The 24,310-nt window shown below is 46.7% G+C and overlaps 9 protein-coding genes across 9 annotated transcripts; 5 read left to right on the plus strand and 4 right to left on the minus strand.

Annotated features, from left to right (window-relative positions):
* Nucleotides 1-35: 35 nt before the first annotated feature.
* Nucleotides 36-963, minus strand: N7481_001625 (uncharacterized protein; the record flags this gene model as incomplete). The annotated part of the gene is made up of 3 exons (XM_057260844.1): nucleotides 36-347; nucleotides 384-640; nucleotides 681-963. The coding sequence occupies 3 exons, from the start codon at nucleotides 961-963 to the stop codon at nucleotides 36-38; spliced, it is 852 nt and encodes a 283-aa protein (XP_057128676.1).
* A 2,799-nt stretch (nucleotides 964-3,762) lies between these two features.
* N7481_001626 (uncharacterized protein) lies at nucleotides 3,763-5,890 on the plus strand (the record flags this gene model as incomplete). The annotated part of the gene is given in 5 exon segments (XM_057260845.1): nucleotides 3,763-3,779; nucleotides 3,835-4,338; nucleotides 4,397-4,838; nucleotides 4,854-5,496; nucleotides 5,571-5,890. The coding sequence occupies 5 exon segments, from the start codon at nucleotides 3,763-3,765 to the stop codon at nucleotides 5,888-5,890; spliced, it is 1,926 nt and encodes a 641-aa protein (XP_057128677.1).
* A 1,301-nt stretch (nucleotides 5,891-7,191) lies between these two features.
* N7481_001627 (uncharacterized protein) lies at nucleotides 7,192-9,920 on the minus strand (the record flags this gene model as incomplete). Its single annotated transcript, XM_057260846.1, is given in 5 exon segments — nucleotides 7,192-7,679; nucleotides 7,805-8,393; nucleotides 8,597-9,304; nucleotides 9,370-9,578; nucleotides 9,590-9,920. The coding sequence occupies 5 exon segments, from the start codon at nucleotides 9,918-9,920 to the stop codon at nucleotides 7,192-7,194; spliced, it is 2,325 nt and encodes a 774-aa protein (XP_057128678.1).
* Nucleotides 9,921-11,416: 1,496 nt separating this feature from the next.
* Nucleotides 11,417-13,387, plus strand: N7481_001628 (hybrid sensor histidine kinase/response regulator; the record flags this gene model as incomplete). Its single annotated transcript, XM_057260847.1, has 1 exon — nucleotides 11,417-13,387. One exon carries the CDS (start codon nucleotides 11,417-11,419, stop codon nucleotides 13,385-13,387), a length of 1,971 nt encoding a protein of 656 aa, XP_057128679.1.
* Nucleotides 13,388-14,540: 1,153 nt separating this feature from the next.
* On the plus strand, nucleotides 14,541-15,393 carry N7481_001629 (uncharacterized protein; the record flags this gene model as incomplete). The annotated part of the gene is made up of 2 exons (XM_057260848.1): nucleotides 14,541-15,162; nucleotides 15,194-15,393. 2 exons carry the CDS (start codon nucleotides 14,541-14,543, stop codon nucleotides 15,391-15,393), a joined length of 822 nt encoding a protein of 273 aa, XP_057128680.1.
* A 360-nt stretch (nucleotides 15,394-15,753) lies between these two features.
* N7481_001630 (uncharacterized protein) lies at nucleotides 15,754-16,089 on the minus strand (the record flags this gene model as incomplete). The annotated part of the gene is made up of 1 exon (XM_057260849.1): nucleotides 15,754-16,089. The coding sequence occupies one exon, from the start codon at nucleotides 16,087-16,089 to the stop codon at nucleotides 15,754-15,756; it is 336 nt and encodes a 111-aa protein (XP_057128681.1).
* A 173-nt stretch (nucleotides 16,090-16,262) lies between these two features.
* On the plus strand, nucleotides 16,263-16,802 carry N7481_001631 (uncharacterized protein; the record flags this gene model as incomplete). Its single annotated transcript, XM_057260850.1, has 1 exon — nucleotides 16,263-16,802. The coding sequence occupies one exon, from the start codon at nucleotides 16,263-16,265 to the stop codon at nucleotides 16,800-16,802; it is 540 nt and encodes a 179-aa protein (XP_057128682.1).
* A 34-nt stretch (nucleotides 16,803-16,836) lies between these two features.
* N7481_001632 (uncharacterized protein) lies at nucleotides 16,837-17,456 on the plus strand (the record flags this gene model as incomplete). Its single annotated transcript, XM_057260851.1, has 4 exons — nucleotides 16,837-16,845; nucleotides 16,906-17,005; nucleotides 17,062-17,276; nucleotides 17,337-17,456. 4 exons carry the CDS (start codon nucleotides 16,837-16,839, stop codon nucleotides 17,454-17,456), a joined length of 444 nt encoding a protein of 147 aa, XP_057128683.1.
* Nucleotides 17,457-17,869: 413 nt separating this feature from the next.
* On the minus strand, nucleotides 17,870-18,341 carry N7481_001633 (uncharacterized protein; the record flags this gene model as incomplete). The annotated part of the gene is made up of 3 exons (XM_057260852.1): nucleotides 17,870-17,970; nucleotides 18,027-18,216; nucleotides 18,276-18,341. 3 exons carry the CDS (start codon nucleotides 18,339-18,341, stop codon nucleotides 17,870-17,872), a joined length of 357 nt encoding a protein of 118 aa, XP_057128684.1.
* Nucleotides 18,342-24,310: the final 5,969 nt, after the last annotated feature.

Below are 24,310 nucleotides of genomic sequence, written 5' to 3' on the forward strand. Positions count from 1 at the left end.
GATTATGAATAGCAATTAAGATGCTCAACGAACTTTCAGTCAGTTTCATAAAGCTTGAGGAAACCTCTCTTTGCATGCTCAGGAGCCGAGTGCAACACATATTGCTCTTGCTGGGCAGCCTCACGAACGAGAGGCTCAAATAGCATCATGGGCTTAGTGGCTTTTAAAGAAACTCTCCATGAGGCCCAGCTCTCTGGGCCAATATCATCATAGATTGATTCCCAATGGGCCCGAACGTTTGTGGAACCACCAGGTTTGGAGACGAGCATTTGGTTCAATGTACCAGTGACTTTGAGTAGTCTAGCCCCAGATTGTCGATTGGTCCGCAGATACCGTGTGTGGCACTTCTGGCTTCTGAGAAACGAATTTTATCAGAAAAAAACACATAAAAAGTCTCCTTCGCGCACGGAAATGATGGAACAAACGAGTAAAGAGCTATCGTCTTTAGGCAAGAGGAAGGTGAATGCGGATTTATTTCCACCAGATTCTGACACTAAATGGTTATCGTAGGGTGCGCATACCATATCAGGAGAGAAAGCCTGCAAGCCAAGTCCCTTGAAGCTTTCTTCCTCGTTGGGGAAGGCCCATTCATTTCTGGCACAGTTCCAACAGGACCCCTGAGCTTTCAGCCTCTCAGAAACTTGGGGATTTGTCAAGATCGGATACGCGCGCTAGGTCACCTTTCCCGAGCCTGAGAAGCCGCGTTTCTAGTTGTTCGATATGAGGTCTATATCGGGCCTCCCACTTCTTGATTGTATCCACGCGAGAGGTTTCTGACGTCTTGGGATTTCCTTTGCAGTAGCTGCCAAATTCTTTGGTGCGGTAATATAGGACTTTTTCGATACCGACGTCGCGCATTTTGAGAAAATTTCTCCAAAAGATCCGGCACTGCCGCTGATTTTCTGCACCTAGCCTGTATCCAGCATCGTCCATAAGTTTCTTGGTTGCAGCTTTCTCCGCCATAGTGAAGCCGTCGGCAGGTCCTTTTGTAGACGGCAAGCTCGAAGGGTCGATAAAAGCTGCACCCTTGGTGATGATTTTCCGAAAGATTGTTCATAATACCCAACACTAGACTGCCTACATCCCAAAAGTTCCTTTGCGTATGCGGCGGCCACGGCTGCAGTATATTCTTGCTAGGTTTTCTCTTTTCCCGACTCTGCATAATCATAAGTGCCTCTGTTAGCAATACATGGAAAATTATTCAAAAGCCCGGCTGCCTCCATCTCGACACACAATAAGTGTCTGCCAAATGCTTTATCAAGGCAGTCTTGGGACCGGGCGCCCTTACCCGCTTTGTTCCCGGATGCGATTAGGCCATGACCTATCCTTATTTCTCTTTGGGTTTGTGCTTCCTCTGCATTCTCTGACAGCCGCTTATTATCCTCAATTACTGGGCTAATAGCCCATGAGCCAGGAAGATATGTAATCATTGTGGTGACCGCCTGCCATAGGCTAGAGAGAAAGTGGTCTTTGGTCGAAGTCCGACGTTCCTTTGATACCGAAAATGGTCTTCTAAGCACTCCTACCTGGTATATTTGGGCACCAGTCACGGGGATCTTCTTTCCATATCATCCAGATACTCAATTATCCTCAATCCTTACATCTCATAATTACTTTTCAGCTGATTCGCGTATTCAGAAGCGCGGTCGGAGGTCTGTTCAGCGAAAACCTCGGTTATCTTTGATGATCCTTTCCGGTCTGCCTAGAACTCTGGACTCTCTTGGGCTCAAGGCTCGTCCATAGTGGGAAGGCTAGCTAGTTAAAAGATCAGGGATACATTTACCTAATCATAAGAATGTACAAGGCGTAATATTAATCTTGAGACAAAGCTTAAACAATTCTATTTCGCGTATTTCGAGTCGGGTGGCGTGGCTGTATGGTATGATTTCGTTAGTCGGCAAAAGATCCTGAATCTTACTCCATCTCAACTAGATGAGCATTTTGATATCCGATTCCCTGTCTGTGAGAGACACTGATGAATCATAGATCTGAGTTTGTGTGGGTCTTTTAAGATGGGCAGTTGTCTGTGGGCCTTTTAAGTCAAGTTCAAATGAGCTTGGTTTCCGCACATACATACATACATACATACATACATACATAAAAGGAGTTTCGCTTTACCAAAAGGAGTAGTGTACATAAATTAGATTCGGAACAACGCGCGTAATGAAACATCATTCCAGGGCCCAACGCTCGATGATTAGGAATATGTTACGCCGGGCTTTATTTTCCAAATGCCTGGACCCTGAAATGCCTACGCGTCATTTGAGAAAATCTCCGAGGCGCCAAAAGTCACGAACGGGATTGAATTCGAGAATTGGGCTCTTATTTCAAGCCAGCCAAATATCAATTGTGATGGATTTCTTCCGTGCATTGTAAAACACTTAATTGTGCCTTTTCGCGATGTGTTTGTTCATGATACGGCGGCTTTTGCCAATGTCAGTGCGGCTCAGAATAGGGCGCTAAAAGTGTACCCCGACAGAAGCTCCCGAGGATCTGTATATCTCGGCTTTCTATGACATCATATCAAAAATCAAAAGTTCATAATCGAACACAAAAAATTGAAATCGAGGCCGTTTGCGGAGATAATGCCTCAGTGAGAAAGATGGGGGAGTGGCGTCGATCCTTCCATTCACTTCTACGGTGCCCACAGTAAAGTACTGAGGAGGGAGGTTTCAGTCGAAAAGATAAAAGTCAGAAATACGTACCCTCACATTAGTGTGGGGCACCCAAGGCTGTCTCTCCATTAGCTAAAAATGCCAAGGCATATTTCATATCAGCTTTTAGCATTGCTGGTCACCTTGAGTGGAGCCAAGTCTCCACTTTGAGGGGCGACTGCCTACGGAAAGAGCAGCCGACCAATGAAGTCCCATAATCATTGAGGTTCGCTGATCGGGGACGCATGTGTGTGTATCATTGCTCCTGTTTGGTTCTGGGTGCAAGCGCCACACATGGACCCTGGTATGTACTCTTATGTTACGTGCTGTCACCAACAAAGGAGCTGGTAATGTATGATCAATCCAATGCCCCGGGATGTTATTTCATTCGCAGAACTAGCAGACACCAGTCATCAATCGGAACCAAACAAAGGAGACGAGGATCCAATGACGCGAGAAAGTCCTGAGGGGGAAGCGGATGATTGATCCAACACGGGCAGAACAACAAAAGCTGCATGTCACGTAACAGGGGATTGGGGACTGGGAACGGAAAACACATCCACTGGAGTTGCCCCGTTGTGTTGGCTCCCCTCCCCCCCAACTACTACGCAGTATCCCGCCCTGTCATCTCCACCTTGCCGGTGGTACTTTAGCGGATAATACAGCCATGGTCTCATCATTCATGCAGGGCACCATAGAAGTACTGTGATTCCCCGACTTGCACACAAGCCTGATATAAGTAGCTTCGCCCCCAGATAAAATTCTATCCATCTGCATATTATCTTTCCAGTAAAGAGAAAGCAAACCTAATATTGAAGGTTTCATCAGATCGGCTCCGCCCTAGACCAATTCAATACAGAACATTTTCGAAAGGAGCTCCTTTTTCCTTTTCACCAATGTTCTGTCACAGGTACGCCCAATACTCAATATACCAATGTGGAATTACAATGTTTAAGAAATGTGCCTATTATACAGAACGGGATCTCATAAGCCAGGTAGCGAGCTCATTGGCCGCTTTCAAAAGCTCTGTGGGAAATCATTTTTCAACGAGGGCACCACCAATAACAAACTTGAATCGGGAAACCCTTTTACTGATGTAGACAATAATATGACACCTTCAGAAAGGTAAGTAATCATTTCTTTACCAGATATTCCGGGAACAAAATCTCATATCTAGCAGAGCCTGTAAGAAGGCGAAGGGAAGCCTCGAATTACCCGACCCTTCCTTCTCATTCGACGGGATTGCGCCTGAACTGTGTCTAGCACCTGAAAGCCACAGTCTCGACTTTTATGGATCGCAATTAAATGCCCCTACGACATTCAATGACTTGGTAGAGGGGTGTCAACCTTCCAAGAACATTTCTCAAGATAACATTAAATCTACTTTGGGCTGGCAAACGAGAGATCAGTTCGGAGATCGCGCCAACTCAAGCTCACTGGATGGTATCAATCCCGCGGTGACATGGAACAGTATGGATTCCTTTTCCGAGCCAGGCGCATATGCACCGAATCAGATCCCCCAGCCAAGTCCGGATTTCGAAAATATGGGACTCTCAGCTGAGCCACTTAATTACGATCGTATTTCGAGTGACGAGCTATCATGGAACCCAACGGAAAGTAACCACTCGGTGAATGGCAGCCGTGTCAACTCACAAAATACTATGTCTTTCCCTGAAGGGAACCAGTAAGTTCAACAAACACGATCTTACCAATGTTCAAAACTTTTAATATTGCACCTTCAGGTTCCGTTATACCACCACTCTCCGAGCCCCCACTGCTATAGTTAATGATTCGCGCGAGGCGGCTGTGTCATATCTCAACAAAGGTCAGGTTTACCATCTCAGGGTGGTAGACACAATGCCAGCTGTGGTATATAACGTCGAATCTACTCAGTACCGAACCTTTATTCGGATTTCATTCGATGAAGAACAACAACGATCTGACCCAGCTGCCTATTGGCAATTGTGGAAATCAGCGCGAGGGCTCAATGAGTCAAAGAAGAGGGACTCTAAACTCAAGGCTGTCGAATACGTGGGCGATAACACTTCCTCCATGCACGTTGAGCAAGTCTCCCACGATGGATTTTCTGTCACCTGGACTGGCAAGCCGGCCGACAGGATACCCCAATGCAGTATCCCAGTGCGATTCCACTTCTTATCTACCGACTTCACACTTTCGAAAGGGGTGAAATGAATTCAGGTCAGGCTATGCGCCAAGACAAAGCAAGTCGGCAAGCTCAGCATTCAAGAACCAAATATCTGTTTCTGCAATGTGAAACTCTTCCGCGACCATGGCGCCGAGCGAAAACTATCGAATGACGCAGCGAGTGTGCGGAAAAGAATGGAAAAGCTGCAGCTGCAAATGAAAGATCCCGCGCCACCTGAATGTTTGAATAAGAGAAAGCGAGGCAGCGTTTCCGCAAAGTCCAACCCGGATCTCAGTTACTCGAAGAATAACCTCCAACGTCAAGGCGATATGTCAATAGATCTTGACAATTCTCCAAGGCAAGCAAACTTCCAGCAGCAACTGCAGGAGAGACTAGACGCCCTCGCAAAACGCTTCTACTCTAGCCATCCCGAAAGTGTTCTAAATCTTCGTGGCGGGCCTCAAGATGATCCCGAATTGCATCCGTCTCCTTTACTAAACGCAGATGATGATCCGCTGAAAAGGGGCTCTATGGACCGCCGGGGCTCATCAAATGATGACGTTTCGTCTGTCAAATCAGATTTAGCCGGATTTAATGAGATGGACACGCCAAGCTCCAGGAGTAGTCTGCAGGAATCAGCGACCCATGAAGTATCACCAGTATTATTGGAACCAAGTCATTCTAGTACTATGCCAGGTAAGACCCACCCAGTGAACATTGTGTCGAACAGCTAGAAAGGATTTATAACTGACTATTTCCTCTGAATCAAGCCGCATGCTTCTATATTCGAGTTATCACAAACAACAAGTCTCCGAGTGAGCACTATCGCGCGATATATCCTAAGTCACGAACGATCCAAGATCTCACGATGAAAATTTCGGAAAAAATTTCTGTCAAACAAAATCTAGAGATTTCCAGCATTGTACATAAAAACGAAGCTGGTCTCGAAATTTTGGTGGATGATGAGTTTGTGCAGGAGATGGCCGAAGGACAGAGCATGGCTGTCAGAATTGTTGAGACTCCCGAGAATTGCCTTGATGTTAGCAACACATCAAGTAACATTCAACGTGAAATTTGGTTGGAATACTAGTCAGCAACAGGTTGGCTAACCACCACATCACCCAGATTGACCTTTATTGGAATTCCGCCTTAAAATAGCACTTCTTTAGAAGTGCACGCGCTGAGCTATTTCCGCCTTTGATTCTTCATGTTCAATTTCCATGAGCATAGTCTGGATACATTTGCAAGCGGGGGGAATTTGACCTTACTCTCGCTTCACTAAGAAGTTCCTTCGATGCTGTTTCTATCCTACAATTACAATCGAAGATTAGTCCGTTCGTAGACTTTAATATATTTTCCGACCGGAATACATACATACATAGGGTGCGTCGATACAGAGCACAAGAAATGGCGCGTTATGGTGGCGTGCATGAGCTATTCGAAAATTCCAATAATGATATAGTTTCAAATATTGATATCCATTTACTGCAATTACCGGCTTTTGTATCCTTGGGTGGCGAAAATAATACCGTCTTGTGGACGCCAATAAAAAAACTGCGGCAGCTGGCTTGAATAGGGGAGAGTTTCGGACTGTATTTCATTGCTAGAAAATACGGAACTGTTCTCATTTTAAATCGGTTCTTCCTCTGGTAGCTAGTTGATAATTGTTTGTATGACACAAAGTGGCGGCCGGAACGAAAAGAGAGGACATACGCGGGGTAAAATTCAGTAATATTGCCATTGCACAGCTGTAATAATTTTAACTTCGCTATAAGGGTTCTTATTCCATTTGCCATAAAAACAACAGACTTTCGGATGCCATGATGACGAACATGGCCCTGTAAATAATTTCGATACTGATAATAGAAATCAGTGCTATGGAGTATAAACTTCGGTAGCTTAGGACAGTCATAATTGTGAGACCAAGCACGATGCAAAAGAAGATTTCAATTGGTAAAACTGAACAGGATAAATTTGAAGACACCAGGCGATACTTCAGAGGCGGCTATTGTGACGCTAGAAGATTCCGGACCACTGCAACAGTATTATATGCCGTAGCCCAAAAACGGTTTTTACTTATGATAGAGAGTCATGCAGGACAAGTTGGCGAATTAAATATCGCGTACCATTTATTCAAACCTAGACGAAGTCCCATTCCCGAGAAGCAGAAACTGGAAAGGTAACGGCATCAGAAATAGAGCGGGATAGTGAGCAAATAAGCTTCTGGAATAGACTTTTGGTTGTATGGATGACCGCTTCTCCCAATAATTCATATTAGGAGTGAGCATCACAAAAGTTGGAGGTTTGCAGCAAACAAGTCGCAGAATCTTAAAAATCTTTTCGTTCTAAATTCTACTAACTCTATGGTTTTTCATACACAAAATCTTCATCTCACCTTGAACGTTTTGGAAGCCGTCCTGATGAACGCCTCTGAGTACTACTCTCTCCCTGTATATGGATATTGTCAGGTAGGGGAACTTCATCCTCCTCATCTAGTTCAATCACATGCTCTAGGCCTTCTGTGATGTTTTCTGCCCTTCGTCTTTTACCATGCGCATGCTCGCTCACCGTTTGGACGGTCTGAGATATGGCTGCTGAAGGCTCATCCTCACTGTCACTGATGAGATCAAATTCACACTCAGCCTTCCGAGCATCCTTTTCTTCCCTTGCTGCTTGCGCCTCTTGGGTGGTGAAGTAATCATCCATCAGAGAAAGCTGTTCGGATTCCATGTCAAACTTTGTTGTACACATAAACAACATAAGATCCTGGATTGTTTTAGATTTCAGCGAGCCTCGGCGATAGTGACAAATATCACGGGCAGAGTTGAATAACCGCTCAACGCCAGAACCGCTAGCAGGAGTTGTGAGAACGTCGCGTGCTAGGCTTGCGAGGATGGGAATTCATGCTGGTGTTCCTTCCAGTAAATCCGCGGGTTCACTAGTTGGGTACCTATAACGATCAGTACGAGAGATTTGAGGCAAAAGGCTAGGTGAATTAGCTTACTACTTCCGAGATACCGCGAAAGCTCGTCATGAGCGTTCGTCTGCGGCCGGAGAGACGTGGTCGAAGTCACGAGGATATCAACATCAGAGATTCCCCCAATCAAGGATTGACTACTCGATATGGACTGTGTCTCTGAATAGCGCTGCTGGTATGGTACCAGGTAATTCTCTAAGCTCTTGCGGTAACGGACACGCCAGTGTGGTTCCCAGTCTTTGCCAGAAAAGAATTCCAGCTTATTTTGTGGCGCCAGGATCGTACCAATTGCATAGAGATCACTATCAATCCCATTGATCAGCTTATAGTACTCCGAGAGCTTCAACCTCGCCGCGTGAATAGCAGATAGCATCACTTTCTTCCAGTCAACCATCTTTCGTGCAAGCTGAGCTCTAGACTTCTCTAGATGAGAGAAAAGGGTGTTGTAGATTGCGAAGACGCTGTGGATGGTGATTTCCTTGGTCTTCGAAAGGGATGTGGTAAAGGTAAAGAAAGGTTGTGTAATTGAAAGAAGATAGTCAATCTGTCGCCATTCATCCTGGCTTGGTCGTAGCTCTTGGTTGTCGTATTGTGAGCAGAAGTCGTTGAGAACAGACTATAGGCGTTTCGCACGCCGGAGCATCAAGTATGTCGAATTCCAGCGTGTCCGAACATCTTGTATTGGAACAAGCTTTGGCTCCTTGGTCTGAAGATCTAAGAAATTTTCTCGGCGTTGGGGGGCTTTTGTTGACGAAAATCGCAAGCCGTCGAATCTAGTAAATTATTAGTGTGATACTATTAGACAACATATAATCTTACCTTAGAGAGGGTGTGCACGATTTCACGGTTCTCTCGCCGGGCCCCATTATCTCTCTTAGTCCATTCCATCTCTTCTCTTTCGTTCCTTGGATTTGCTTCCATCCGACCAAGCAGCTCTTTTAAGCTGAGTTGAATGACATGTGCGATGCATGGCATACGAATGATTGGTTTATGATTAGGTAGCTCAAGTGACTGGAGTGTCCCCCGGATGCTATCCACTAACGTTGAGTTATTAGACGCATTATCTGTGGTAGCCGTTAAAACCCGGTCTTCAATGCGATGTTTTTGAAGTAATTCCAGTAGAACTGTGCTCAGATACAATCCGGTATGCGCCCCATGCAGCGGTTCAAAGCCAAGTAAGATCTCACGATAATTCCAATCTTTATCGAGAAAGTAGGCTGTCACTGCCATGAAGGCCTGCCAAAATGGCGAAGTCCAGCAATCTAGTGCAATGGAAAGCTTAGCATCCATAGGAAGCGTCCGAAGAAGAGTATTTTGTCGTTCTTGAACTAATTCTTGAAGTTGACGGCGGACCATATATGCAGATGGTATTTCGGGGAAGGACGGAGCAAGCCGGGCCATTTCAATAAGGGCACGAAACTGTGGATGCTCGACAAGCTGGAACGGTAATCGTGAGGCAGTCATGAAAGTGATCACCCTCTCTATCCAAGCTTGCTGGGTAAAGGTGCCTTTTTGAGATGGCTTAGCCTAAGCAGATTTAATTATCTTAGTAGAGATTAACCGAAACAGAAGATATAGATAGTTCTACGTACCCCATTACGTATTAGCCTTCTGATGTCCTGCGAACGAGGCGCTAATTTCCGGCAATTAACCCCTTGTGAATAGTGTTTATTCATAGAGGATGTTCCACGATGACGGTCTGCAGGATGGCTAAGGATATGATCACATGTTCTACACATAACCTTCGCGGGGATCCATCCTGAATAGCAGCTACCTGGTGAAAATGCTCCCAACAATCTGCCTGGTGCTTACTCTCGAAGATATTCCGTTTTGTCTGACTTCCATACTCTGTCTTTAACCACCATGCAACGAATTCGTCATTAACCATATCTGTCCAGAGGACATAGATCTTCTTCTTTTGAGGGCCAACGTGTTCGAGCGTCTCGGGGATGGAGGGCGGAAGCGCTGGCCGGGCGAAACCAAGGTTAGGCGTAGAATCTGGCGTGCTCTGGCCATATAAGGTATCAGGGTTGAATGGCTGCAAACCATCAGATGAAAGAAACGTTAGGTTATCCAGAGGATTATCCTCAAAAATCGACGAAGAATAGTTGTCAGAGAACTGAGAGTCTTGGCTCTGTGACATAGTGTTTGATAGAGCTGAGCTTAGAAAGGGAGAGTGCGTAGAATAGACCTACAGGAAGTTTTCGGACTATAAATAAGAGAACTAAACGAGTTCCAAGGAATCGCATAAACTAGAAAAAGCTATGTGTATATTATCTATTTCCAACCCTTATCGTGATTGGGTAGTCAGCCCCACTATACTGAGGTTCTGTGAGGTTCGAACCGCGCCAAATCTTATAGAACCGCGTAGGACCGCACAACGAACCTCCACTACCCGCAAAAATCACCGCAGGAACCACATCAAACACCTCCGTCCGCCTCACATAATGACTGAATTCTCCAAGTTTTGGCTAAGTCCTTTATCCTCAGTAGGTATCACCTTTCTATAGCGGTTAATAGAGAATATTAGTAGTAAAAAGTAGACAAAAAGAATAAAAAATAGTTTCAAGGGAGTATGCTATCAAAACAACTTCTAAATTTTCACCACGGGGATAAACTGAAAAAAAAGACTGGCGAGCTGATGGTATACAGTGGCGTTCCAAAAGTTTGAAACACCCTGTTGCCGATTATAATTGACCGCCTGCTAATAGCAGACTAGTAGCTACCTAGAATGGAATACATTGGCCGGTCTATTCCATCTTAGGTATCTACTAGTCTGCTATTAGCAGGCGGAGACCAGGGCGGTAAACAGGGTGTTTCAAACTTTTGGAACGGGACTGTAGTACTGAGATTAAAATATATATTTCTCACACTACACACTACATTAACGGCTACTCCGACCAGAATCAACCACCAAGAAGAGCCTGGAATTTACTCAATCTAGGGGTACCTATAGTTTTCAATGCGGGAATTTCTATATAAAAGTAAATTTCATCAAATTTAATTAAATTTCGTGAGGATTGTTGCTCCATTGGAACAATCAGTCGTGTATTGCCCAAAACAGTGTTTAATAACAAGGAAGAAATAAGGTGAGTCATCATTTTATCCATCCGAAAAAGGAAATCCTTGGCAAAATTATGCAATCGCGGTTCCGTGAGGTTCGAACCGCGACAGAACCGCGTAGAACCGCATCATTTCGAGGTCTAGGCCTATGACAACAGACTGATGAAGCAACCCATCGGGTTAGCGTGGCAGAATTCGGCAGAATTCGGTCTTATCATTGGCTGTGGTCTGAGGTAACTGAGGTACTTTTAACATAGGATCCAACAGAAAGTCAGCCCTCTGTTTAGATAAGTCTTGGATGACTATTTAGGAAGGCGGTCACAAATATCGTTTTTGTAGAAAATGTGACGTGTTTCATCAAGTTCCCGGGGAATCCGACAAACTCTGGACAGCTGAAAATCATACCGCCTTGAACTGCGCGTCTATCGTTCGCTGCAACTTCTACAAACACCATATACATTGAGCTCAGTTCAGAGCCTGCAGATCACGACGTGGTATGATATCAACACAGCCTGGCAATGGAGCGCCGTTTCTCGCGAGGAAGAAAAGCTGATGTATTGCTCTGCGCAGAGCAAAATGAGTCTCGATTTTGCCCTAACTGCATCTGCGCAACAGCTTGCGGATATCATTCCACATGGCTTAGCCGTTCTCAATAATAAATGCGAGCTGGTTTCCCAGAACCCTAGCTTACGGGCGCTGATTAAGTGTTCAAACGCAAACTTTTTAGATTGCTGGTCGCGATCGATCCATCCGGACGACATTGACCGTATGACTACTTGCTTTGATGAGGCTTTTTCGTCCAAAAAAGTGCTGCGCGTTGAATACCGCGCGCGGCACCAGGACGCATGGTGTGTGCTTACTCTGAATCCCCTTCTTGCAAATCTGCATGCTTTTGGCCTTGATGCCCGCGGCGGGTTCATTGTCACTATTGCGGATATTACACCAGAGAAGAGGGCCGAATCCCTTCAAAGACAGCTTGCCAAAGATGCGCAAGATCACAAACAACTACAAGAGCGGTTCATCGACATGATTAGCCATGAGATACGAAATCCCCTGTCTGCGATATTACATTGCACCGAGGATATCATTGAGGCATTACGCGACAAAGAAACCCACGTAGTACCGCTTGCACGCGTGGCCGAGTCAGCGGAGACCATCAGTCTCTGCATTTTGCACCAGAAAAAAATCCTTGACGATGTGCTTACTTTCTCGAAAATCGACGCATCGATGCTACTATTATCACCGCGGAGAGTGCAACCGAAATTACATTTTGCTGATCCGATTTCTCTATTTCGGCCGCAGCTGCAGAGACAGGGTATCCAATTCAATTACCAAGCTGACTTTTCTTATGCGGATTGTGGAATTAAATGGGTTATGGCCGACCTTGACCGAATGGGCCAGGTCCTTATCAACCTTCTCTCCAATGCAATAAAATTCACTGCCAGGTCCAAGAATGAGCGAAAGATTCGAGTCTCAATTGGTGCTTCAAAAGAACGACCTTCTTCATACCCTCCAAATGTTGTCTTCTTTCGGTCGGGCGAGGATGCGCTCGGCCTTGACACGACCGCCTTGCCTGAGTGGGGCTCCGGACAATTTGCATATCTTATGCTTGCTGTCAAGGATTCTGGTATTGGCATCGACGATCATGCGCAGATGAAGCTATTTGAAAGATTCAATCAAGCTACCCCAAGGACGGAAGGGGTTTATGGTGGTTCTGGTCTAGGTCTCAATGTCAGCAGAAAACTATGTCATCTTCATGGTGGAGAGATTGGCGTCAGTTCGAAAGAAGGGGAAGGAAGTACTTTTGGCTTTTTCTTTCGAGTGCGCAAGAGCGATGATACTAGCGGTGAGGCATTTAGCGGGGAGGCATTTAGCGGGGATAAAATCTCGGAACTGGACAAGTTGTCTCACGATATCCAAGCGTTAGGCAAGGAGTTGGCAGATTGCGAAGGACCAACACAAGAAATTCGGATACCAGAAGATCCCCCACTGACTCATATTGAAGAGTTGAGCCCAGAAGCCCCCGTTGATGATAAAACGATGCAGACTTACGAGATTGCGCGGCAAGCAACCATTCGGAATATTGGAAGCCATCGAAGTCACAACGAGGGAAAGACAAGTCGACGAATACTTGTGGTGGAGGATAATGTGATTAATAGGAAAATCCTATCTCGGAAATTGTTAACATTGGGGTTTCAAATAACGGAGGCCAACAATGGCCAAGAGGCTTTGAACGTCTTCCAGAACAACATGTTTGATTGCATTCTCATGGACCAGGAAATGCCTGTGATGGATGGTAATTCAGCAACCAAACTTATTCGACAGGTCGAGAAGGGGGGTGATGCACATGTGCCCATCTTAGGTGTGACAGCAAACGTCAGAGCGACGCAACAGTCAGAAATGCTCGAGGCTGGGATGGATGATATCATTCACAAGCCCTTCCGTACCGAGGACCTTGTTGCGAAAATCAGCCAATTTGTGCCTTCAACGATTGAAATGACAAATAAGAAGCACTCCGATAGGGTTGTCGCGCCGGACAGGAAATAAAGGCGGCATCGCAACACATAATGATACTGAATCTTTCGAAAGTCATAAGTTCAAGACATAAATCTGCGTAATGTTCCACAGATAACCAAAAATCTTCACCTACCTGCTCACCCTCTTATATGCGAGATCTCAATGATCAACCCTGAAGCCAAAAGGTGGCCTTTGTGGCCACAAACCCGGCGAGAAATCAGTCAACACCTGTTCTTTCCAAATCCCGTGCGGCCTGCTTCGGCGCGGCCCTCAACCAAATATGGGGGCTTCTAACCGACGGTAATAACTTGTAATGAGTAGAGATGAAGGGGTTGAGCGCGGATCTCAGCACCTGATTCCACTACGCGCCTTGATGCAAGGAATAGGCCAGCAGACACGGGCTGGGCCTTCATATCTGTACTGGTTGCGGTATCTTATACACCATATGGTAATGCGCTGGCAAAATCGACTCGCAATCTACTCCGGGAGCTGCAACTTCTGTTCCTATCTACGACATGCTCGGTATTGGGGTCGCCTGGGCCGGTCCTGGGAGCTGCCGGGCTCCTATAGCCTTCGTTGAAGATCCTAGGGCCATGGTTCTGCTTCCGCGGGCCCGAGTGGGTATTCCTGGGACCGGCATACTTCGTATCCACGTGCAGACTCTGTGGCCCAGCAGATTATTCTTGTTGCGGGAAGACTGGTCACCAGACCTCAATTTAAATTCCTGTTAACGACACAACCGGAGCTGGGAATGCAATCACCGGCCCCGGGAGCTGATTCGCTCCTGGGGCTTTTGATCAATAAATATCGTGGGGCTCTTGGCCTACCTTGTCAGGGATATACATGGAGCCTACAGGATGAATAGAGATATGATCTGTGCGGGATCCACATGGTGCATATGGGTTCCCCTGAACGCGAGGAGGCCTGTCTCTCTTGCTTCCTCGCGCTACGTCTAGAGTCGACTATAGCTTTCGTTGATATTGATCATTCATTGAAAAGACACGCTCCTCATCAACAGATACGTGAGACCCTCACCTTACGTAGCGCCAACCCAGATAACCACGATAACCAAAGACAACAACGATAACCAAAGACAACAACGATAACCAAAGACAACAACGATAACCAAAGACAACAACGATAACCAAAGACAACAACGATAACCAAAGACAACCAAGACACCATGACATCCAAGTCTACTGAAGAGAATTCAAGGGCTCGTGAGCTTGAGGATGGAGCGCAACGAGGACGAACCAGAAGAGAGACTCTGATGGCCCGAGAAGCGACCGTCGTAGTTAACGACGGCTCCGATGACGAGGAATACCAGCCCAGTAACGACGAGGATAGAAGACAGCAGCCGGAAGACACAGCTACATCAGTGATAGATGCGTTTGACTATGTGAGCTCGAATCATCCGCTGCGCCCTGCCAGAGCGGTCTGTGTTTTGGACAGAGCACAGCAACTGGCACGGTTCAGAAATCACTTTGAGTTCTGGTGGGATGTTTTACTTACCATGGGCAAACAAGCCAAGATGAATACGAGCCGAGTGACCGACCAGACTCTCCGTGGAGATGTCCTACGTCTAGGCGAAGAAAACCGAGAATTGCGACGCGAAAGAGATCGCATGACAGTGCAAAGGGACATGGCAGAGAAAAGATTGGAAGAGATGGCCTCGAGATTAGACGCAACATACCAAGAACACAGTCGCCATCCATCCACGCTTGCGCAAATCCATTCGACGAGACACGAAACCCCGATGTTGACGAGGGAGCACCTGGGCCGTGACACTGAGCGGGACATTTCCCGTGGAATTTAGCCCGAAGTGCAACAGCAGAGACGTTCCCAGCTCTTTTTGTACTGCTAGCCTGGACCGCTTTGACAATCCCAAGTTCCCGGATGCCCCGGTGTTTTCAGGTGATCGCAAAGCGTTCGACAGCTGTAAAGACAAAGTTCACGACAAATTGAGCAATAGTGCTGCTCAATCAGACGCCGATCCGATCCCACCAGAGAAGACCAGAAGTCCAAGATGTGATTAAAATAGGTTGCTATCTCCTGAGAGATGAAGAGTCGTCATTAGCTAGAAAAAAACAGCAACTTGAGCTGAGACTCACCTCAATGCAGCCCGAAGCAATCAATCGATGAAGGAGCCTGATTCTCATCCCGCCCGGCCAAAGCCCGGGAATCACCAACAATCGGTCAAATGCATGCCGGAGATGACGATTCTTTTTATTGTCAAGTTGATCCAAGCGCTCTTGGTTCACGAACCATCGCTCTCGGAAAGCTTCATTGCCCTCTCCCTCATACTGTCTGATCTTGCGATAGACTTCCCCATCGGTCGGCTTCTTTTGATTGGAATATTCATCCACCAACGCGGCTCTCAATTCTTGGCCGATGTCTTATTGAACGGTCAATGCATCCGCGAGGTCACGTCGAGACACGGTCGCGGGAACATGGTTTTGGACATCTAGACGGCGACAGCGATTCTTACGGAAAAGGTTTCGTAGCCGGTCCAAATTTTTAGGGTCCAAGTCTCGTGTTAAGGGAGGTTCGAATTGAATCTGGCGGATGCTGACTTTAGCAGCACCAATGTATTTGAGTCGTCGTTCTGCTGCGAGTCGCACCTCTTGCTCGGTGAAGACGTGTCGAGTCATGGAGATAAATATGGAGTTGTGGTTCAGAATGACTTGGCTGAGCTGAGTGTAGCCTTGAATATATATACTTATGGCTTCCATTGTTGAGGTGGTTCAACGTTGACACTACGTTGCCTTTGCCTGTGAGGCTGTTGCCCAACCGTGTCATGTTCCGCGGGCGCGAACGGCCCATTTAAACCGAGCAGGATCTCCTTTGTGTTTCATGCTCCTCTTTCTGCTTTCAACTGCTAGCCAAACTATATCCTGCTTTCATGATGCGAAAAGTTGGCGAAAAGAGAGTGACAAGAATCCAGGCCGCTCAAGTTGCATTGCTCCCCCAGCCGCAAACCCGAACAGAAGTATCACCGGCAACGGACCTCAAGCCCGGCCCACAACCTCTCCATTTAGGACCCGCACCTGGAAAGAGGTCCATCACTTCCTCAACCTCAGAGCACACCGGCAAGGAAACTCGATTCATGCCACAAAGCTTGCCTCGCCAGAAGACTATGCAGTGGCAGAGCATTATCAGTTCGGGCCTGACAGTCCGAGACGAATCTCCTTGGGGTACTTTCAGAAAGTACTACGATTGTGACCTAGCTGGCCCCGTCGCGGTATGCATTCGATCATCTGGAGACCGCGGTGTCTGGGCGGTGCGCCAGTATCCGATTGAGGACGCTGACAAGATACTGCGGATCCTCCGCTCCATGCGCCATGAGAACCTGGCCTCCATTCGGGAGTGTTTCCGCACTCCCGAGCTTCTGTACACACTGGGGGGATTTCGACCCTCTCGTTCTGGATCATATCGTCGCTTGTAAAGCCTTCCCAGACGAGCAGGAGCTGGCAGCCATAATGTCTCAGGTTTGTTCCTGAATTCCTCTCACCTGTCTGCCAGATGGCCAAATGGCTGATTATGTACAGCTCGTTGACGGGCTGTTATATCTCGTGGTGAACAACTTCCATCACACATCTCTGGGCTGTTCTAGCGTCCTTGTGAATTTGAATGGGCGTATCAAAATTGGTAAGTTCATTCCATTTCTACCTTCCCAGTCAATCTCACCTAATCAGGCACGGTAGCACGGATCGATTGCTGTGTGTTCCGGCAAAGAGGTAGAGCCGATGCCAGTGACCTGGCGCCAGTGTCGAGAATTATGATGGAATTGATGCAAAAATATGTCCAAGAAGATAGGGCAGTAGGAATTGATAATCTCGACCGCTGGAGAACCTGCCCGGCTGCGATCGAATTTCTCTGCGCGACGACCTCGGCAGGCTCTTTTGAAGAACTGAAAGAGGTTTGTTTCTCTCGATTTGTTTCCAAACCAGTTTTTCCAAACGGTGCTAATAATATCTAGCAACGACTGTTGACGCAAATTCCATGCCGCCCAGGGAATCTCATCGGACTTGCATGGTTTGCGTTGATCTCCGCTCGCACATTCTACTCATACACGCCAGGGCCCATGAAGAACGATTAAAGCAGAAGTCAAAAGTAATATGACCGATGAAAAAAATTCAATGCATGGTACGGTAATCGACGATCTTTCTGTTCCTCATTGCTCAAGCTTTTGTTCTGTCTACTATTAGATAATACGCGTTTTGATTTTGATAGAAAAGAGTTGTGTTAATTGCGTCAACAATCAAGGTCTAGCCGCTGTTTTTCAGGGTAATGCTTGGCCCCGGTCATTTATAATGACCAAGTAGCTCATTTGAATTGGTTGACCAGGGAGATTCAGAGATCAAATCGGCAAGTTTGTCTGTCGTAATCGCATTTCAATTGCCCAAACATCACATTTTTACTACTTTAAGTGCGCAGAAGGCAACTCCAACTAGCATCATATGCTCGGGACTACTCATTGCGTTTGCTCCATGCGAACTCCCTATCATTGAATTACTCCGGCTGGTATTCCAGCTCCGAAAGCCTCACACCATGATGCAAAAAGCCCTTGATGGTTTTTCGGATCTGGTCTCTATACCTGCCTGCCGCTGAAACTAGAGATAATTTAGTATACGATAGAATAGAGACAGGCTGCGGTTGGGTCACTCACCCATCACCAAGGTCCGGCCTTGCTCATCGCGAATGTTCGGTAGCCTCTCGATTTGGTCTCCCGATGCCTCGAGCGAGACTATTTTGTCATAATCGGGTACACCTTGGTAAAAGCAGGCTCTTTCATGTTTTCCTATTGGCGTCTTATCATGAGCAAGCCCTTTTTCGACGTAGATTGAAATGCTGAGAATCTGTAGACGTTTTACCGTCAATAATCAACAAAGTTTCCATTTAGAAGCCAGTGACTTACATAGCCTTTATCTATGATATCGTCCTCCAGGAGGGGGTTCAGCAGGTCCTCGGCTGCGCTAACCATTTCTAATTTGTTAGTGCTGGTGCTGTCGGACTGAAAGCGGAAGGGTCTTCTCTCCAATTGATTCTATCTGCCATACCAAATGCAGCCGACGGACATGAAGTGTGCAGGTATTATATCCATGTATCATCTTCTTCAGATAGGGGATTGTTGCAGCGATCCCGAAACCACTCGCAATCAGTAGCACGGTTTCAAACCCGTCAACAATCTCACTAGTACCGTGTGGACCTGTAAACATGGCCAGAAATGGTACAGGACAGCCAGGAGCGCCAGCGGCAAGACTCAGTAGGTCTGATGTCATGCCACCGCGGGCCTGCACAAATAGCTCAATCGTGTCATGTCTTCCGCGCGACCAGGATGTAACTATGAAAGGGTGTGTTTGAAGCCACGACCAAGGTCCAACTGACGGCATCCACAGATTGATATACTGGCCCGCATCGATCTTGATAGGTCTGGGCAGAGCCAGACGAATGTGGGCCGCTTTTCTTAGCCTAGGATGTGTCAGAGATCCTTCTGGGGTGAAGGATACAAAGGCCCGAGGAGCACCCTGGCCCGAAAATAGCCCGTTCGTGTAACATAAGTTGACAACCTCCAGGATTGTAGTCAGGGCCAAAATTACCAGCGGCACGTAAAGGTACAAACTTGGCAAGTGACTCTAGTCTGGAAGATGTTGCCACGTGCCATATAAAAAGAGAGCAGTCAGGGCTTGGTGGCTTCGGAGGAAGACTTCATAGCACCGTCGACGAAGCCAAGGGAGCGAGGTGAGGGCAAGTGTGGCCAAGGAAATTGACCCCTATCAGCGTTAGTCCTGAATACATGACAGCGAGAAGGAAGCTTAGGGTAAATATGTTACATATTGCCCCAAGAGGAAAACTAAATCCCCGGCTCTGGCATTCTGCAACCACGTGAAAAGAAAGCAGAGCAACAGACATCCAACCTGTTGCCTGGTGAATCTTACAGCACGTGTGCCAGGTGATACCCAGAAGGTCAGCCAAGTACCCAAGGTGAGTGGCCGAGAGGGGAAAAATAAGGTTGATGAGAGCCAGCTCTCCGGCTCTCCGGCCAGCTTGGGCGACGGAGTGTGTATGGAAGAATACCACCATGATATTAACCACAGTGTAGGTAAAATAGATGAGAACATTCAACCGGGACCAGGGCCCCAAATACGATGCCTGTGGACGAGAGCAGGAAGTGTGAGGTGCCGAGAGATCAGAACAGAGCAGGACTCGATGCAACCAATCATCGTAGTTCGGGTCTGGATGAGGAAAAGAGCTAAAAAGCAGCCTCCCGCAGCGATTGCATAAATCGATGACACATTCATCCTTAGTGGGAGCTCCATTTACAATGGAACTTGGAGGACGGCATATGAGGGGAGGACGGACCTCTTTAAATGAAAGCCATTAATTACGACATCGTCATGTCCCTATTAGCGACATCTTGCAGTGGAGGCGGAAGCATCAGGAACAAGAAGCAGAATGCTTCAGAGAGCCTCGACTAAGTATTTTCGGTCTCAAATTTCCCAGCTTCTGCAGACATCAAAATGAATGAGCTGCCGTTGAGTGTACTGGGAAGACACTGTGTCAGATAATGAAGGCTTTTCAAGACTCACAAATACATCCCTTCTCGCTCTGAATCAACAAATCAGAATCGTCAAGAGAATAATGGAGTGGAACAGCCATAAAAATGAGGTTATTCCTTCCTCCCGTTTGATATATTGTGGGCTTTTTGGCGATTCTCGGCGATTCTGAGCGCGCAATTTATCTCCCATAAGGAGAGGTCCATTCCTAGCTAGCACCGAAGGTGCTGCACGGAAGCATTGAGAGACCTATATGTAACAAGCAGCCTGAATAGAGCGATAAATTAAAAAGGTGAGTGCAGTTAATCAACGAATGTACGAAGAGACTCCGCATTGTGTGTGCTCAAGGGGAGATAGGGGTTCGGCTTAGCACTTCTAAACGTGCGAGTTGAGCGGCAAAATTCATACCCCTTACTCCATAATCATATTTGATGCATTTTACTGGCTACATTAACACTTGTGGATGTATTGCATGGCTCTAGACTGAAAAGTTGCAGTCTGCATCTACGTTTCTGGTCTCGGCGTAGACAAGAGTGTGGATTTCGCGTCTAACTTCATAAGAGTACCGCTCATGGCTCAGTATTGATGAGAGAAAATAATATGGTAGCATACGAACAGAAAGATGAATTTCTCTTGCTCTTTTACGTCATTGCTCTTGAAAAAACTCTTCGCGATTGTTTTGCCATAGGAACGGGCTCGGGGCTCAAGGAAGCGTGACTTGAATCTTGGGAGTAGGATGAGAAGTACTGTATGCAGAAATAAATTATCCTGTGGCTCCTCGGTCAAGAGATAAGTACCCAGTGTGCAATCAATTCTATGACCATCGTAACCCATCAGACTCCCGACTGACGTACACCCGCAAAGGACGCCTGCGAAATGACCCCCAACAGATATGTGTCATCCACGGCCCTCGCTTCTGATCTCCGTTCCAGGCGCTATCGTGAGTCTGCTGTGGACAATCAAAATATTCATACTAATTATGAGTAGCTTTTCTTGCAACTCCAAGGGGACACCAAGCAAGAACACGTATCTATCGTTTATTTTGCCAAATTGAGGAGCGGGTATCGCTACTTGAAAATACTCAACAGAATCTTATTTCCGAACTCGGAAGTCTGCGCAATTATTGATGGACCTTGTACCATGAGTATAATAAGGGAATGGTAGAGCTGGAGCAGGCCAGATTGCATCAGTGATCTGGACACAGATGACAAGGGACTATTCCCCGCGCCGTAAACAATGCTCTATTTGATAACCATGAGACACTGTCACCAGAAACTCTAGATGCTATCTCATTCCAATTTCAGTCGAAATTGATACAGGAAAGTACATTTTCTGAACCACGAGTTCTAGTATGGTTCTCGTAAGAAACCCGGCCCGGCTGTGTGTCTTATACTCCAATTGAATCTTCCATGAATATTACGATATACTGTGACCCGGTCTACTCAAAGTTCTTGTATTTTGAATATATCCACAAAGACTACACCTGAATTTCAACGGCCAATTCTTAATGTCGTCTCTATCTCGGGTTCAAAGGAGAGAAGACGTGGGTACATTGTGGACATGATTAACTCATCCTTATCCAATTATGGGAGGTGTTATGGTAGACTCAGGCTCCCAGGAGCTCACAGCCCAAATTTAGACCAATCATTTCTACAGGGACTATGTGGCAGACGTGGATCATTCATAGCACCGATTGGCTCATTCTTCCTCCGATCTATTATTAGTATCCAATGATCGCATCTATATTTACGACCCACAGCCTCCTGGGAGCCATGGCCAAATATCCACCAATCATTCCATAGTCGACTTGCACGCATGTGATCCATTGATGGCACTAATTGGCTTATAACTATTTCCTTGTTGTATTACCCACTTTCCCCCCATCCACTTTGTTCCCAGGAGATTGGAGTGGGTAATGCCTTTGCAAAGATGCGGGTGATCGCAGAGGGTGTTCTACGAAAACCTAATCGACCTAATATCTGACCCACTATACAAGGGACTCTGTTGTGAGGTGGGGCTGTGTGAATCAGTCCCGCGCCGTACTATAGCTTGTATCTACTTGATGTTGTGTAGGTGTGCTTTCTTTTTCTCCGATGTACGAAATAAACAATGAAGAAACATGCCGTTTGGATAGTAGATATCTAGGGTCGCAATATGGCATGGTGTTTGCCTATCTTTGATGAGGTGTTCATTGGGTAGGGTATCGTGGTCATCATTGGTGGGTGAAATGGAATGGCATGATCTGTTGCCGCCTCACCTGTCGCAATAACGTACGAGCCCATGGTGGTGAATGTTGAAACAGGTCATCGATGCTTTCTGCGGCATGCTCACCACTGTTTAAACGGTGCCAACAGTGATAAAAGGAAGTGCATATATCGAGTCTCCAGGAAAAATGCCATGTCTTTGAATGTTGTGTTCGAATGTTGTGTCAGATGAACAACCAAATGTTGAACCGGCTGCAATTTAAGAGTAGTTTGTGTTTAAGCCCTCACAATTCACAATGGTGATCTCATTGACGTAGACTGAATGCCTGGCTGGGCAGCTATAAATACCCGATCCTTCGCCCGCTGAAGAGTCGTTCGCAAGCATTCCTTTGTGATTTTGGACCAAAGAATGTCGATCGTGGTTCGTCTTCGCGGCTACTCGTTGGTATGGATTGACCTCCAAATCATGCATTGAAATAGGCTGACCTTTTATATTGCAATGACCTAGCCTTTCTCGATTATAAAGACTTCAGAAAGCAAGTGAGTGTCGTTTCCTAGTCATTTAGAGTCATGCTAACTCGGAAGATGCTCGATATCAGCCCGCCTCCGCTACAGTATCCCTTAGAGGACCCATTGAGCGAACCTTTCTGGATCCCAAATAACCCAAGCTGCGAGCAAAGTGAGTTACAAGTTGTCTTCATTGGCTGCCTACTGATGGTTGATGATAAATAGATGTCATCGTTGATACAGTCCCCTGCAGCGGACAGCAATATCTGAGAACGTAAGTTTCAAAGCATTCCGCAATTTTCATGCGCTGACGACCCTCTATATAGGATGGCAAACTTTCGATTGCGAGTCGCTCAATGTCTTGTAAGTCATGCTAGTGCTTTTCCCCTGTCCATTCCCAACGTCTGGTACTGCATTTCCTTTTCCCTACCATCACCTTCCGTTGGTGGCTCTTTGCTTTTCAGGAAATATCGCTGATAGTTCTTTTTCTTCATAGGGCACGTGTCAATATTACCCCCGACCTGACAGAGATTTCCCTCCTCGGTCTTCGAAACCAAACCAGCTTTAACAACCTGATGGGCCAAGCCATGGGATATTACTACGCTCGCGCCTTTGTTGTTTCTGAACATGTGGTTCAATGGCCAAATCACCTGGTGCATTTAGCGAGCCCAATCCAGAAAGCCCTGATGCCATCTGCTAAGCCATACGGCAAGTCTCCAAGGTGTTTTCGTCTCTTCAGCATTACCCTTCCGATCGGAGGCTGACTGTCAGGTTTTGAGGAACTTGCCATATTCCGACAGTTATGAATCTCTTGCCGACCTCCGACCCATAGCCTCGTCGGCAGCCATGGCCGGTCCCATACTAGGCCGAGTGAGCCATTGCAGCATTCGACGACATCAAAGAGAAGTCCAGTATCGACGGCCACCAAGAAAGACCATGGTTTCTTTTCTCCGAGTGTAAAATCAGCCAGCAATGAATCGAGCTTGAGGCCAGCTCTGCCTGATTGCAGCCTGGCGTGCGACAAGCCAGGTCGCAGCATTAGATTTATCCCAGATCTCTCCCCGTGAGAGCAGTCGCTTTCAGGTCAGCTACTACTTCGCCCCAGACCAAATACCATGAACCTCTCCTTCAGTGGAACTTTGCCCTGACAGGTCTGAAGGTTTACCTCCCACAAGAAAACAAAGACGAAACAGCTATGCATTGGCGGATATTGCCAACATTCATTTGCAGCGATACGGAGTGATCCTGGGCCCTCCAGATGTAATCGAGCTGAGCCCGCTACATCTCTGGTCGGCTTTCGCTGATCCCAAACTACATTAATGGCAAGTCTGTACCACCCTTAGCCACCAGAAGTCTTGCTGATATGGAGAAGCAGTGAAATGCAGTACTGCTTCGGCTGTTCCTTCAAGTCCGATCGGGATAGCGTATTGCGGCTGGTATTGAGATTCTCATATAGGCCGCGAGCACGGTCAGTAGCGAACACCCATCTTGCGCCAGTTGCTGACTATTGGTGCTAGATCTACTATCTCCAACGGCAATCTGTTTGTCTGTGGTCAATGCAGACGGCGATTCAAATATCCCCCCGTGTGGCCTATATCTAGAACTACGTTCTCACGGCTGGAGGTTTGTGACAACTGACCTTTTTTTGCCAAACCGCTGGTATGAAGATAACTTTCCCTTCCAAA

This window comes from Penicillium waksmanii (genome assembly GCF_028829765.1).
Source record: "Penicillium waksmanii strain IBT 27052 chromosome Unknown utg000001l:1.0-4852451.0:1.0-4856178.0, whole genome shotgun sequence".
Lineage (NCBI taxonomy): Eukaryota > Fungi > Ascomycota > Eurotiomycetes > Eurotiales > Aspergillaceae > Penicillium > Penicillium waksmanii.